The sequence below is a fragment of the Macaca fascicularis genome, chromosome 11 (genome assembly GCF_037993035.2).
Source record: "Macaca fascicularis isolate 582-1 chromosome 11, T2T-MFA8v1.1".
Lineage (NCBI taxonomy): Eukaryota > Metazoa > Chordata > Mammalia > Primates > Cercopithecidae > Macaca > Macaca fascicularis.
Genome location: NC_088385.1, coordinates 101,300,695 through 101,317,123, shown reverse-complemented (window position 1 = coordinate 101,317,123; position 16,429 = coordinate 101,300,695). Strand labels below are relative to the sequence as shown.

Here is a 16,429-nt window from a genome sequence, read left to right as displayed (position 1 = left end):
CAGGAGGGTAGCTTGAGCCCAGGAGGATGAGGCTGCAGTGAGCTACGATCACACACTTCAACCTAGGCCACAGAGTGAGATTCCAACTAAAAAAATAAAAATTGTGTTGGGTGGTGTGATCTAAATGGAGATAAGGCTGCATAAACTTCCAGTCAAACAGCCTTTGGAAAAGTGCATGTTCTCAAGAGACCACGTTCAGATAGTGGTTTGGAAATAAAATATAGGACTCAGGTTTGATTTCTCTCTCTCTCTTTTTTTTTGTAGAGACAAGGTTTTGCTGTGTTGGTCGGGCTGGTCTTGAACTCCTGGCCTCAAGTGATTGCCTGCCTTGGCCTCCCAAAATGCTGGGATTACAGCCATAAGCCACCATGCCCAGCCTGATTTTCTCTTCTTAAAGGCTTTTAAAACATCAGAGAATGGACTAATACCTGTCCTTCACAGAAAAGTTCTTCTGCTTTTCAAGGGTGTGGATGACAGTAACAAGAAAGCTTTTATTACAGATTAGGGCATCCAAAGCTGTGAGACTTTCATTCTTGTCATTGGCGTCTCTGTTCTGAAAAAAAGAAAAAAAATATATAGTATAATACAAAATCATATGTAAGTTTAAGGTTACAAAGTAGATCCACAATGGGTTTTCCAAGACAATGAACTATTTAATATTGAATTCATGATCCAAAAAAACCACAATAAAAATTCAAAGTAATAATCATGGAGATGATAATGATGATAACACTATGAACATCAGGCAGTCACTGGGCTAAAAATGAAAACGCAGAGACTTACATGCATATCTTCAGTGAAGATGTGGGTGAAGCCACCTGACTGAGAGGAAGGAGACACTTTTATTATTCATAACATCCAAAGGAAATGAAGAGTGTATTTTTGTTATAATACCCAAGTCCGTTTTAATAAAGTAGAGACACTATTTGCTAATCTGAAGCGCCCCTGGGTTTATGGTGGCTGCATATTCTCTAATACATAATAATAATTATTCAGCTTTCAAGAAACGCCACTGAATTCCGAAAGCCTCTAAGAATAATTATCATGGCATCAGTCCTAGGTTTGGTAGATGAAGGTATCATCTCACATTTTAGAAGAAGTGATTTAAGAGTTAAAGGAGGGGTCATTGATGAAGATTATGCAAATATCAGACTGCTCTTCAAGCAATTTACCTTCTAAAGATAAAGACTAAATTACATTGCTAAGTTTTACAAGTCTTACCTAAGTAGCATCTACGGTTTCAATACACAATGATACTGAAAACAGGGGGTAGTTAAAAGTATAGAATCTGGACCAAACTACTTGGGTTCCAGTCCTGGTTTTAATCACATACTGGTCACATGACATGGGATGTGTTACCTAACCTCTCTGTGTCTGACTTGCCTCATCTCTGAAATGGGGACAATAATGGTTCCCACCAGAGGTTTAGTGTGAAAATAAAATGTGTGCAGAGTAAGTGCCTTGTGTCAGTTATCATTACTGGTTTTATTCCTAATTTATAGCAAACTAGACCACAATGCTATTACCCCACTGGTTTCTAAATGCTAGGTAGCTCTGGAATAGAAACTTCAAAATTTGAGGGTTTGTAGTGTGCCATAAATCTTATTAAAAATTAAAGGTTAAACTTTAAAAGTATGTTAAGCAATACTTTGAGTCCACAGAATGAGACTCTAAACTGAAAACATTCAGGTTTTTCTTCCTTTTTGATAATAGAAACTTTGAGCTAATTTTATATCTTGTGAAGTAAATTTCTTCTGTAGAGAATTTTGCTTCATAGTTTCAAATTTGCTAGCCCAAGCAAAAGACCTAAAACTCTTTTCGCCATATCCTCCCCTAGTTAAAAGCAAAAAAGTCCCAAAAAACAAACTGAAAAAACTCCTAGACCCTAGGTTTGCATTTTCTAGTTCTTAATATTTTTCTGCTGAACCAACTTCATGTAAATGGACAGGAGAAACAGGTTGATTCTTAATCATAAATACTGAAGTGCCACCCTGGCTCTCTGTGTGTTTTTGTTTGTTTCTTTGTTTTGAGATGGAGTCTTGCTCTATCACCCAGGCTGGAGTGCAGTGGCGCAATCTCAGCTCACTGTAACCTCCACCTCCCAGGTTCAAGCAATTCTTTTTTTTTTTTTTTTTGAGACGGAGTCTTGCTCTGTCGCCCAGGCTGGAGTGCAGTGGCGCGATCTCAACTCACTGCAAGCTCTGTCTCCCGGGTTCACACCATTCTCCTGCCTCAGCCTCCCGAGAAGCTGGGACTACAGGCGCCCACCACCATGCCTGGCTAATTTTTTTGTATTTTTTAGTAGAGACGGGGTTTCACCGTGTTAGCCAGGATGGTCTCGATCTCGGGTTCAAGCAATTCTCTGCCTCAGCCTCCCGAGTAGCTGGGATTACAGGTGTGCACCACCATCCCCGGCTAATTTTGTATTTTTAGTAGAGACGGGGTATCACAATGTTGGCCAGGCTAGTCCCTAACTCCTGACCTCAAGTGATCCACCCTCCTCGGCCTCCCAAAGTGCTGGGATTACAGGCGTGAGGCACCATGCCCGGACCCGTGGCTCTCTGTGTTTTAAGGCTGTTTCCTCCTCTCATTCAAATTTCCCTTTTCTTCAGCTTAGATCCTCTGCCTACCCTTATTTCTTCTCCTATTTTATGCAAAGCGAAGAAGAGTCAATATAATAAAAAGCAAGGCTCTAAAAGCCAAAACCAACAGGCAGAGCAAAGAACCCTGGCCTCCTTTGAGAACCTACAATCTCCTCTGGATTTTGCCTGTTGCTTTTTTGTAGGTGCTGAACACCCAAATCCTCCCCCTCCCCAGCCCCCAACCTCCAGGCCTAGAGGATTTGGCTTCTGATCAATCCATAAAGAGCCTAATTAATACCAGGACTTATCTACAGCCTGGAATGCATTTCAAGTGGCATTGTCTTCTTATGATGTGTTTCCCTGTTCTATCTTTTCTTAATTATTATAAATTCAATTTTGACTTAGGTCTTCTTGAAAGGGTTCTGACAAATTTATGCGTGTTTTTTTCCTGGGTTCTCTCCTTTAAACAACTTCTGACTTCAATTTTTATGGCTTTCCCAGTTGTTTTTCAAGATTATACATAACACTGAGTTAAATCAGTTTGGCTCCTTTGCAACTATCTCTCTTCTAAAATAAGGTAGCATTGTTCCTGGGATCTTTTTTTTTTTTTTTTTTGGAAACATTCAACTTGCAACAGTGTTCCTTTACATTCATTTCTCTATCTTGTTCTTGATTACCAAATTTAGAAGGTAAGAACATTTCTTTTCTCAGGCCACAGATCACTCTATTCAGCACTCAAGGGCAATCATTAACTGTAAAAGCCCACACAGCATTCATGTTGATAGTCAAAAATCTCCGTTATTTTATTGCTTTTAAATTCTTAATGGGGATCTCAGATAGCTTAGAAATGGGACTCGTGATGCAACCTTTGCAGAGGCCCCGCACAGTCATCCTGATTCGGGGAATCGAATTCCCCTCCCCAGGCGGTGTTCTGCCATAGAAATGGATGAGGTGGCAAATGGCAGATCTCAGTGCCTCGGTACTCTTGGAGGATAAGTTAAGGGAAACAAACTTCACCAGCACAAAAAGCTGAAGTCTTATTTACAGCCTTCTTGATTTATAACACTAAGGCTTGGACCAAAAAATATGGCATGTGTTTTATGAAGGCATTCCAACCTCCAGACCCTGCATTACATATCATGGTGTCCTCTTCTAGAATTATAGAGAAACTGGAAATTGCTTACTGCATGTCTCTGAGTTTCTGAACTCTAGGCTCCTGGCCAATTGTTTTGGAGAAGCTTCTGGTAAGGTGATACAAACTCTCCTTTGGCCTGGAGAGGTATCAGCCATTGCTTAGAAGTCTAGATTGAAATGTGATCGTTGGTATTGATGTGTTTAAGAGGTTGGGCCTCTATGTGGTCATCAGATCGCAAAAAAGAAGGGCAAGATGGCGGAGCTGGGGTATCAGGACGTGGCAGTGATGATACGCAGGATGAGTGTACCTCGCCAAAGACTTGGGAGGGTAAATGGAGAAGGCTGAGTGAGTGGGTGAGAAAATGGAGGCGTGAGAACATAGGTAAGACCAGCAACCCAAAGGGTTAAGTAGACAACTCCTCAGAGCCCTAGAACAAATGAATTAATCAGTTCGTGCATCTGTGTCTACTAAATGAGGATGATACAAACTGATCAGCTAAAGAAAAACTACCGAAGAGAACCATAAGAACTTTACATGGCTAAAAATGCCTGTTTTCAACTCCAATTCCATCCATGTCTACTTTCCTCCCTTTTGACCGGTAGTATTTTTCCTTTCCAATTGAGAAGTAATAGTGAATAATCTAGTCGCTGCAATGTAAGTCATGCAGATAAACACAACAAATTGGCTAGCTCACAATTTATTGATTTTTAAATAAACTAGCTCACTTCCCAGCTACACATTCAGTTCTACATTGGGAGTAAAAGAAAGCAAAAATCATCACTCTGAGCTTCTGTCCCTCCTAGGTTTTTGTTACTGGGCAAAGAATAATCACCAGTGACCCATCACTGTTTTATACCCTAATCAATGCAATTAATAATTACCCTCCTCCCTGCTCTGCTCAAACTTAAGCCATTATTTTGTACCAAGCATATTATCTATAGCTGCCTTGGAAGCAAACACTTGTTTTGACAACAGCAACAAGCACCTTCATTATTATTCAAGACTCAACCTTCGGAATATGATCAATGCTCTTTTACCTCAGGGAAGAAAGTTCTCAGAGCAAAATGTTTGTAGTCAAGGAAGGGAACAGTTCCAAAACTATCAACCACATCCAATTTATCCATCTGCAGCTCAGCAAAGCCTGCAAAACAGAATCCCAAGAGCAATATTTTAACTCAACAAACAATGGATAAGATCTTCTGCTGTTTTGTCTAACACAGGGTATGACCTTGGTTTTCATTAAAGAAGAAACAATAGATAATGACTTGGTTGGCTGCAGAGAAGAGCTGAAATAAAACGCAAAGCCAGGTCCAGGCCCTGCTGCTCCGTTGTCTTCTATTATACAAACAGTTCTCATTACTGTGGCCATCTCCATGTAAGGGTAAAAAAATAAAAATATAAATATAAAAGGCTTGTTTTTCTACAAATACAATTTTGGAGCCTACCGTCACGTATCTCTTTCCGGAGCTCGCTTTCCAGCAACTCTAGCTGTTGACTCTGTTTGCGACTCAGCTCCTTCGATTTGTGCCTGGTCACCCCCACGGCCGCTAAGAGACAGAGATGCTGCATTAGGGGGACATGTTCACTCAAAAACCAAAAATGAAAACAAATAGCAACCTTTACAGTTCTTAAAAACAAATAACAAAAAAACCAGATAGGGACAGAGAGCAAGAGCTACAATGAAACTAGAAAATAGCATTGAAGAGCTGGATCTTATAAAAAAGAAAATTTCCCAGTGAGGGGTCACTCTGAAGAGGAAGATGCTGAAATGCAACAGAAAAAACCCAAAACCTTACTCATTTTACAAGTGAAAGCTAAATCAAATAACCTTCACTTGTAACCAAAGATCCCAGTTGGCTGAAATGTAATGGAACAAGCCAAGTTTCCCTACAGCTGCAGCCACTTGCATTGTTCCATTCTTTTTGAATGTTTGTAAGCATCCCTGGAGAAATAAAGTTGTGCTGCAAATGCAGAAAGGAACTGCAGATCCACAGTTGGCTACATGGGCCAAACCTGCATAGAGCTAATGAGGTGACATTATGAGCGAACCACAAGGAACTCCCATATCTCCTTACTGCTTCTAACTGTGCTGCAAAGGCCATAAACCAACCCAGTTTGGTTCTTGGGTTCATGTCCTTGCTCTGTCATTTACTAGCTGTGTGACCTGGGTTAAGTTCCTCAGCATCTCAGTGCCTGGCTGCCTTCTCTGTAAGAGTGCCTATCTCACTGTGATGCTGGGAGGATTATAAGAAGTAACTCATAAAAAGCATTAAGAATGTATTATTTAAAAAGTATAGGTATTCAACAATCAACCATCATTATTCTAGGAAGCTTCTCCTCACTTATACAAATTACAGCCAGGTGCGGTGGCTCACGTCTGTAATTCCAGCACTTTGAGAGGCTGAGGTGGGAGCATGGCTTGAGGCCAGGGGTTTGAGATCAGCCTGGGCAACAGAGAAAGACATTTTTCTGTCTTTACAAAAAAAAAAAATAGAACATTAGATGGGTGTGATGGTGCATGCCTGGCGTCCCACCCAGCTACTTGGGAGGCTGAGGTGGGAGGATCACTTGAGCCCAGGAGGTCAAGGCTGCAGTGAGCTGTGATCGTGTCACTGCACTCAGCCTGGGCAAAAAAGAGAGACCCTTTCTCCAAAAAAAAAAAAAAAAAAAAAAGAAATTACATAATAGATGGGCTCTGCTACCAATAATGCTGGAGGAAACAAATACAGCTCTTCACTGGACTACTTCATAAAGTCAACAGTCTTAATAACATGCGTTGTGCATGTCTAAGAAAGGGTGGAGTATGTAGTGGTTCCCAAACTTACTTGACCATGGAACCTCCTTTTCCAGGACAGTCACTTGGGACCATTGTTCCTCAGACCTCAGTTTGAGCAACACTGACTCATGCACACAAAGGCTCATGTTTTCTAGCTCCAGAGACTTGCACAGGTATCAGCAATATAACAAGTACTGGATGAACATCAGGTGAATAGATGCGGGGATGAATGAGTGAATATATGAGTGTATGGAAGGAGACATTGGCCACTGCCTGGACTAGCCATCAAATTTCAGAAAGGCAATACCTATGTTCAATCAAGAAATACAAAGTGTTTTTTTTTTGTTTTTTGTTTTTTTTGAGATGGAGTCTCACTCTGGCCAGGCTGGAGTGCATTGGCACGATCTCGGCTCACTGCAACCTGCAGCTCCCAGGTTCAAATGATTTTCCTGCCTCAGCCTCTTGAGTAGCTGGGATTACAGGCACGTGCCACCACACCTGGCTAATTTTTGTAGTTTTAGTAGAGATGGGGTTTCACCACGTTGGTCAGGATGGTCTTGATCTCCTGACCTCGTGATCTGCCTGCCTCGGCCTCCCAAAATGCTGGGATTACAGGCGTGAGCCACCGGCCAAAGTGCTATTTGTTGGTGGATAAGACTTCCTTTTTCAAAGAAGGATGAGAGAAAATAGACTTCAAATGACAAGCAGCTCAGAACCACAGTCACAAACGAAATGGCTGCAGATATCAGCTACACAGATGTGTTAAATGGCCTAGGTGGAGACAATATGGAGTGGTGGCAACTGTGGTCAAAACCTAGGGAGCACGTTACCTCTCTCAAGGGCATAGCTGCTACTCAGCTCTATTAAACGGATGCTACAGAAATTTGGGATCCAATGATCCAAATCTTTCACATTTTCAAGAGATGTTTCCAAATGTGAATCACTAATTTTTAAATGTTATAAGCTACTTAATAGTTTTAGAAAATGCTACATGGGCGAAACAAAATATATTGGTGGGCCAGATGTAGCCAATGAGCAACCACCATGGGCTCACGGTGTGTGGATGAGCCTGGGACCACTTTAAGAGATGACATAGATCATTTTAAAAAATGTGTTTACTTTTTAGACACAGGGCCTCATTCTGTTGTCCAGGCTGGCAAGCAGTGGCATGATCATAGCTCACTGTAACCTCAATTTCCTGGGTTTATGCAGTCCTTCCTCCTCGGCCTCCCAAAGTGTTGGAACTACAGGTGCGTGCCACTGTGCCCAGGCATGACCACACTTCTAAAGTGTGGTTCTGCCCAGAAAATCAAGACTGGCATGAGACTGGGGTGGTAGGTGGTGGGGGGTGGTCAGGATGAAATAACCAAGTCCTGGGAGCCCAAAATCCCAGAGAAGTTCTTAGAGAATTACATAAATGAACATTTGTCTCCACAATTCGAAGGAATGGAGAAGCAAAGTAGATTATATCCCTCAAATCCCAAGATACCATCTATGTAATCCAGCCTTCTATTAATGAAGCAACCTTAAAAAAAATTTGTTTTTTGTTTGTTCGTTTGTTTTTGAGATGGAATCTTGCTCTGTCCCCCAGGCTGGAGTGCAGTGGCGCGATCTCGGCTCACTGCAACCTCCGCCTCCTGTGTTCAAGAAATTCTGCAGCCTCAGTCTCCCAAGTAGCTGGGATTACAGGCTCCCGCCATCACACCGGCTAATTTTTGTATTTTTAGTAGAGATGGGGTTTCGCCATGTTGGCCAAGCTGGTCTTGAACTCCTGACCTCAAGGCAATCCACCTGCCTCAGCCTCCCAAAGTGCTGGGATTATAGGCAGCAGCCACCACGCCTGGCCAAAAGAAAAGTTTAGAAAGCCCTCAGCATGTACCTATTATTCGTTTCTCAAAGTTTTGATTTGGGCTTTCACCCATTTATACTTAATTGAAGCAAACAGCCCCTGAAAGCTGAAAGTCTGCCTGCCTGGCGAGAGGCCCCAGGGAATAATTTCTCTGACAACATTAAACAGGGCACTTACCAAAAATGACAACCACTAGCAAGACAGGGAGCACAATCAGAAAATACCACGTGGAAGGAACTGACTCCTGCTCGACGTAGAGCTCCAGGTTTCCCAGCTTGACCTGATGGGACAAAGAATGTCATTAGACCCAATTGAGTTGGGGACTGTATTTATTTACATAATTTCCCCCCTAAAATGGCTTCACAATACAAAAAGAAGCAGTGAGCTGGGTAGGATATCTGAGTTCAACTCTCATTTCTGTGGCAGATTGGCTATGTGTCCTTGGGCAAATCCAGAATATTCACTGTGCCTCAGTTTCCTGAAATGTCAGTTGACGTGTGCTGGACTACACCCTCAGAGTCTTAATTTTGGCCCTCTTTGCTCTGGGGGTTTTAAGTTGCGGGAGTGGGGGCAATAAAGAGGCAGTAACCTGTAGGCAAGAAGCCCCTGCCCCTTATTCTAAGGAGAAACTCAATTTTTATCTTTTTTACAGGCAGGGCTTGTTTTGTTTTTGTTTTAGACACACGATCTTGCTCTGTTGCCCAGGCTGGAGTGCAGTGGTGTGATCATAGCCCACTGTAGCCTCGAACTCACCATGGGCTCAAGTGATCCTCCCACCTCAGCCTCTCAAGTAGCTGGGGCTATGGTGCACACCACCACACCTGGCTAACTTAAATTTTTTGTAGAGACAGGGTCTCACTATATTGCCCAGTCTGGTCTCGAACTCCCAAACTCAAGCGATCCTCCACCTCAGCCTCTCAAAGTGCTGGAATTACAGGTGTGAGCTACTGTACCTGGCATCCTATTTTGAATAAAACATTCTGTGGCAAAAACCAGATTGTCAGTGCTGATCAGATCATCCCTCAGGGATTTTTGCAGTTTTAGCATTTTTTTTTTTTGTTATATTTTGTGAAACTTGTCAAGGGAAAAACTCTACATGAAGCTTAATTATTTCATTGATGTACATACAAGTATTAAGGCGTGTTTCCATCTTTGGACCCATGCTGCTCCCTGTGGAGGCATTTGAGCACAGCAGCTGGAGGATGGATTTGGACCCAGATAGCTGAAGCTCTCCATCCCAGCTCTGCCACCTGTGTTCTCAGCCATAGAACCCTGGGTTAGGTACGCACATCCAGTCTCCTTTTTCCTCATCTCTGAAATGGGATGTTGGGAGTGCCTCTTGGTAGGCTGTCATAACTAAATGCGTGACGTCATCTGAATAAGTCAGCTCATGGCGCCCTCCTCAAAACTCTCCCATGCCTTCCCCAGCCCACCAGCCAAGCCCTTGCCATGGTCCACAAGGTCCTAGTCATCTCCTGTTCTCTCCGCGAACTCTCTAACCTCGGAAGCCTCTGCTCTGCTCCCTCCACTGCAGTCACACTGGCCTCCTTGCTGCTCTTCAAACACGCCAGGCAGCCTCCTGCCTCAGGACCTCTGCAACCTCTGCTCCCTCTGCCTAGAATGTTCTACCCCAGATAGCCCATGGCTTGTTCCCACTCCTCCTTATACAGATATCACCTTCACAAGCAGCCCTTTTCTACCCACCATTGCAAAACCTGCAGCATGGCCCCCCACCCCCCCACACTGGTGCTTTTTTCTCCATAGCAACTGCCACCAAGTAACACAATTTTTATTTATATTCTTCATGCTGTGTCTCTTTAGGGAACCTCCACAAAGGCAGATGTTTTTGTCTGTTTTATTCTCTGTCTGTCCCCATCACGGCATAGGCTCTCAGGAGCTATGTCATGACGGATGAAGAATGCTAACACTTGCTCTTCTCAACTAACAGGAAAGGTGGAAACACTGGTGAGTTGAGTTGTTGTTCCTTATTGTTTTCTTGAAACAGGGTCTTACTATGTTGCCCAGATTTCTAGGGGCTCAAGTGATCCTCCTGCTTTGGCTTTTCAAAGTGCCGGAATTATAGGCATGACTTATCTCTCCCAGCCCAGTTGTTATTCCTGTTTTAAAACTTACTATTGGCTGGGCGCGGTGGCTCACACCTGTAATGTCAGCACTTTGGGAGGCTGAGGCAAGCAGATCACTTGAGGCCAGGAGTTTGGGACCAGCCTGCCTAACACAGTGAAACCTGGTCTCTACTAAAAATAGAAAAAATTAGCCAGGCGTGGTGGCGTGCACCTGTAATCCCAGTCACTTGGGTGACTGAGACATGAGAATCGCTTAAAACTGGGAAGCGGAGGTTGCTGTAAGCCAAGATCGCGCCACTGCACTCCCGCCTGGGTGACAGAGTGAGACTCTGTCTACAAAATAAATAAAACTTATTATTACCCCCATTTACCATACAGATGGACAAAGAGAGGCTCAGGAAACTCAAGTGATTTACCTAAGGCCACAGAGCTATTAACTGGAGCGACTGGGACATGAACACATTTTTGTTGTTGCCTTCCAGTCTGAAGTTCTTTTTCATTGTCTTTTATCCAATTATTTATGACAATAGATCAAAAAGAATTTATATAGGCTGTACAGAGCCTCATATGGCAGGAACACTATAAAGGGTGACTTCTGTTTCCCTTCTCAGTGGTCTCACATCTTTATTATGGGACATAAATATAGCAGTGACGGGTCCCCCAAACATATCTGGGAAAAGATTAATCGCAGAAAGTATGACTTCATGGTGAAGGAAGCAGGCTGTGACCCAGAGATTATCTGACTCCATCTGATTCTAATGCTACCCAGAGTGTGCTGAAGAGGCCCTTGTTTGTTTTGGGTTTCTGCTGAGACATGTCACCTCCGCATTTGAGAAAGGAGTGACAGCTCATTTGTCAATGGGTCTAGAGATTTTGCTTGCAGATGCTACTGTATAAATGTATGGCTAGAACAAAAGCTATCAAGACTCATTAGGATTGTAGACAATGGTGTGTCCAATGCTTTGACATTCAAACAAGCACAGGGATGGATTCAGCCAGCTATTTTGGAGCTATTTTGCTTGGGCTCGCAGTACCAGCTTTGTTTATCTTCTATCTAAAGTGAGGATCTGAAGATCCATGAAAGATTCCATTCTGGCCTCTGGTTTAGCCAAGGAATTATCACAAAAATCAGGTAAAGACAGCAGGTGGGACTGCCAGGTCACTTACACGAACTTTCTTAGAAGAGTTGGCAATGGTGCTTGCAGTCTTGATGCCTTTAATTTTGCAGAGGATGGTGGTGAGATCTTGATTTCTAGTAATATTTTCAAAACTGCAATTTAATTGCCCATTTTCCCCATGGAAGAGAGTAATTTCAATGTCTTTTTTGGAAATGTTGAAGTTGTCGTTTTCTTTCTGTGAAGAATAAAATGAAGATGGAGAAGTCAGAGCACGTGTAGAAACTCACAAGCATAAACACACCTTTCCGGTCAAGGGGGCGGGGCAACATCCCACCCAGAAAAAAAGAAACATACTTGAATTTTCACTTCCAGTTCTGTGTCCACCTCGGATTCTACCCGATACCCTGTGAATCTGGGGTCCTCCCGATACTGCAGGGTTCCACAGTCCAAGTAGGTGTCTTGTACTCTCAGCTTCACAGTGACATTCGTGCGCACTTTTGAACTCTTTAAACTGGGGGCTAAAAACCCGCAGTAAGTCGCCACACAATATTCAGAGACCTGGAGAAAAGAAAGGAACGTTTTAGTCACTTTGTGAATGAATGCCAGCTCTGATCTCTAAGAGCTAAGTGACCTGAGCAACTTAACTTCTTGGTGCTTCTGTTTTCTCATGTGTAACATGGAGCCAGCAATACTACCTCCCTCACAGGATTGACTTAACCCTACATTACATTAAATGAGGGCTACGTTAAATGAGATTATGCATGCTTAGAACAGGGCCCGGCACACAGTAAGCACTCAAAATGTGCTAGTGAATATTATGATATCATGAGTGACAATGAAAGCAGCTGGAAGGTTATGCCATGGGAAAAGAAACTAAGCTGAAAGCAGTAGGCTACGGAAAGGGGAAGATTCTGACCCAAGGGGCTTAGGTGTCCTTGGGGTCAGCCTGTCTGAGCCCTCGGGAACCACGAGAAAAGAAAAGTGTCCAACCCCCAGCAAGGGCCAGCTCCTGAAGCGCTTGTTGCAGCTGAATCACTCTTTGTTGGGGAACCTCCTGCAGGGCCTTAGCAGAAGTCACTAGCCACAAGAAGGAAAAGCCTTTTCAGGCGTAACAGAAAACAGGAACAATGCGTCCCCCATGAAATGAAAAGCATGAAAACTGAAAACAATGCAGAAAAGGCGGCCTGATTTACAGGATTAAAACAAAACAAAACAAAACAAAACAAAACCATAAATAGGCTGGGCACGTGGCTCATGCCTGTAATCCCAGCACTTTGGGAAACTGAGGGAGGAGGGTTACTTGAGTCCAGGAGTTGGAGAACAGCCTGGGTAACATAGTGAGACCCTGTCTCTCTATATATAAAAAAATAAAATTTAAAAAGTTAGTAAATATATAACATAAATATATTGAAATATAGTGTCCTGTTTAGGTGTACAGGACAGGCAGAGGAGGCTGCTGGGTTAAGGGAGGATGGCAAACATTCTACAGAAAAGCAATGATAACCCATAAAAAGAAATTCATCAGGTGGTAAAAAGTATTTTCCCCCATCCCCACCACCCCCTGATACTAGAGCATAAAAAAGACAATAGGAAGGGGCAATTGGTGGGAAAATAGGATGTGAAGAGCTGAGATCTGGACAAGCACAACCTTCCTTTCCCTTCACATCTTTCCAAACTCTACAGCCCGGAATCTCCTGCTCACATTTCTGTCCACAGGATGAAAACTACTGTCTCCACTGCCTCAGCAACCCTAACTCCTAGCAGGCTGGCTTCTTACTGAAGATGCCTTCTAGAAGGATTGCCGGCGAGAGGATCACCCAACCTCATTATCCTCAAGACTCTACAGTTCTGTACTCATGACCAACTCGCACCATGCGATTTGCTCTTTTTCACTGGTTTCTGAGCACCCTCTGGGCCACCTTCACCGCCCATCCTATTGTCTTTCATTCCTTAAAATGAAGCTTTGCCACCAGTCCTAGGTGCTCTTTTCTTCCTCCTCTGTGCTCTCACTCCCATGATGTCACCCCCGCTCTCCCTTTAACGATACTGCTATAAAGACAAGCTGGTCACCTCTAGCTTCACCATGCCCCAGCACTTGAGACCTGCTGTGCTAACCACAGCCCAAAGGGACCTGCTGTCAGCCCAGAGAGACTGCGGACGTCTCCAACACACCTGCACTGGCATGAGCATCCTCACTGGGCTCCCAGCCCTTCTTCAGTTCCTGCCTCTCCAAACTCAGCTGTGCACCATTGCCAAAATAACCGCCCTGCAGGAGGTTCCCCAACAAAGAGTGATTCAGCAGCAACAAGCGCTTCAGGAGCTGGCCCCTGCTGGGGGTTGGACACTCTCTTCTTTTCTCGTGGTTTCCCAGGACGCAAGACAGGACACCGAAGCCTTTTAGGTCAGAATTCTCCCCTTTCCCTAGTCTACTGCTTTCTGCATAGTCTCTTTTCCCATTGGTAACCTTCTGACTGCTTTCATCGTCACTAATTGTCTCGGTCCAGTGTGAGTCCAGTGCACCTAGACCTGTGTCACTTCCTGCTCAGAGATCTTCAGTGGCTCCCTGCTGCCTACAGAATTAAGGGCAAGTTTTCAGTCTGATGCCGCTTTTTGTGGCCCCAACTCAGCTTTACAGCTATCCTTCCTGCTCATTCCCGACCCACCCTCTAGGTTCCCACTAAGCAGGATTGAGTGACGTTCCCAGCAGGGGCCTGCAAGGATTCTGTCCTCTGTACCTGAACTCACCTCCCTGCTCTACCCAGCCCACTCCATACTGCAGGCATACTTCATCCCATCCATGTTTAATTTCTCTTTCATGTGAAAATACCTGGTGTCTTCTTGGACTCACAGGGTTTCTGAACAGTTAGGGAACCAGAGGACCTAGAACCTGATGATACTCTGTGCTGTCAACTTTTTAAATTTTTATTTTATAGAGATGGGGTCTCACTATGTTATCTAGGCTGGTCTCAAACTCCTGGCCTCAAGCAGTCTTCCTGCCTTCGCCTTCCAAAGTGCTGGGATTATAATCGTGAGCCACCACACTCAGCCTCAACTTTCAGTCCCAGTGTAGATTTGCTGCCTGCCTCCATGAAGGCAATATGACTATCTCACTTATCTTTTGTCCCTGCACCCAGCAAAATGTTTTGCCTGCAGTAGGTGCTCAAAAAATTCAGCTTGATTTGGGAACAGCAAGTGGGAGGGAGAGTAAGTCCACGAAAAACTCAGGCAATGCCTCTGGTCAGAGGGTCAAACTACATGAGTCATTCAACTGGAGGTGTTCACACCATGGAGATGTGGCCTGGAGTCAGATACAGTGTGAGGCTTGGAAATGGCTCTGAACCGTGTCAGCAGGCGAATGTGTGCACGACAAGGCTGTGAGGACGGCCTATCAGGAGGCCCCTGGAATTTGGGTCTGAACCCACACTGTCCCAAGTAGGGAGCACGTCAGCCTTGGCAGGAAGTGGTCAGGCAGGGCCCCAGAGAGGCAACCACCTCACATATCTCATCAAGGAGAGGGAAAAAGGGGAAGAAAGAATGGGGAAGGACATTTAGAAGTGTGTGCGAGTACACTTGGAGGCCTGACTTGTATGTGAAATCCCTCATCTCCCCTCTTGGCATCAGAAGCTTCCATCTAGAGCAGCCGTGTCCAGCCTTTTGAATGTGAGGACTTTTTTGCTTATCTGTGGTGGTGGGTATCACAGAAATGATGCACAAACATTTTTTAGCTCATCAGCTATCGTTAATGTTGGTGAGGCCCAAGACGATTCTTCCAATGTGGCCAAAGGAAGCCGAAAGGTTGGACACCCCTGCTCTAGAAGATCTCCATCCAGAGGCACTGGTGGGAGAACTGGGCAAGGGTGGAAGCCAGACCCCTCCTACCATTTCTGCTGTGGGGAGATGAAAGGGAAGAGAAGGTGACATCAGATGGTAGGGAACAAATTGGGTCGAGGAGAAGGAGAAGCACGTGACAAGATTTCTGGGACCTTTGCAAGTCATCTAATCTCTGTGAACCCCAACTCTCTCTGTGCAATGGGAACACCACCACCTACTCTTCACAGAAATGCAATTTTTTATATCACACCTTAACCTTTCACGAAGAATTTTCACACATATTCATAAGCATTTCCTCATTAAGGTGACTTGCCACAAAACACATAAAAAGAAAATGTCAGGTCTTATTGTACCAAGTTCATTTCTCTTTCCTCATTGCTGCAACTAGAAATACTCAGCTACAAGGATAAGGTTTTATTATTTCCACTCTAGCACAGATAGTATATATGATAGCATAGGTAAAAGTTTATAACACCAAAGTCACAGAAATAAAAAATGCCCCCCAACAAAGCATAGTGTGATGAAAATAGAACCATCCTTGAAAACAACTATTGTTACAAAGCAGCTGGAGACTTACATTTATGTTTCCTTTTAATTCATGTGAAATGATTAAGTTGTCAATTACATCAAAATTTCTGCCCATCATGGTTATATTTTGACCACCACTGCAAAGAATAAAGACAACAATAAGGGTTTCATAGCTAAAACACAGGCGTTTTGCATTTATGAACAAAGCTATCAATTTATTCATGTTTAATATTAAACCCAATTATGTTTGAGAGCAAATTAATGAATTTTAATTTCAAATACAGGACAATTTTAGAAATCTTTTCAGGATACCAGTCACAAATTCAGGGGTTTCAAGATGCATAAATATAAAAATTCAGGTCAGATCCTATTTTAATTCTAGGAAAATGCCCAGATTCTTTGATGGAATTTGAATTTTGTTGTGTGTCATATCGCCACATATAATCAGATCAGGAGCTGTACCTTGAAAAGGTTTCACTAAACAGAATTTTGTTTGATTACTGTTTAATCTATATAAAGATGCTTC

General features: G+C 43.5%; 1 protein-coding gene across 2 annotated transcripts in view; it reads right to left on the bottom strand.

The window, feature by feature from the left end:
- The window catches only part of PLXNC1 (plexin C1), a 159,202-nt gene that overhangs the window by 47,957 nt on the left and 94,816 nt on the right, over positions 1 to 16,429 (bottom strand). For both annotated transcript variants that reach the window (XM_005571872.3, XM_045365712.3), the window contains exons 12-19: positions 15,953 to 16,040; positions 11,899 to 12,102; positions 11,594 to 11,779; positions 8,520 to 8,622; positions 5,163 to 5,264; positions 4,755 to 4,858; positions 784 to 822; positions 429 to 553 (exon numbers count right to left, since the gene is read on the bottom strand). In XM_005571872.3, the coding sequence (XP_005571929.3) occupies positions 429 to 553; positions 784 to 822; positions 4,755 to 4,858; positions 5,163 to 5,264; positions 8,520 to 8,622; positions 11,594 to 11,779; positions 11,899 to 12,102; positions 15,953 to 16,040 (951 nt within the window). The remainder of the gene's footprint in view (positions 1 to 428; positions 554 to 783; positions 823 to 4,754; positions 4,859 to 5,162; positions 5,265 to 8,519; positions 8,623 to 11,593; positions 11,780 to 11,898; positions 12,103 to 15,952; positions 16,041 to 16,429) is intronic.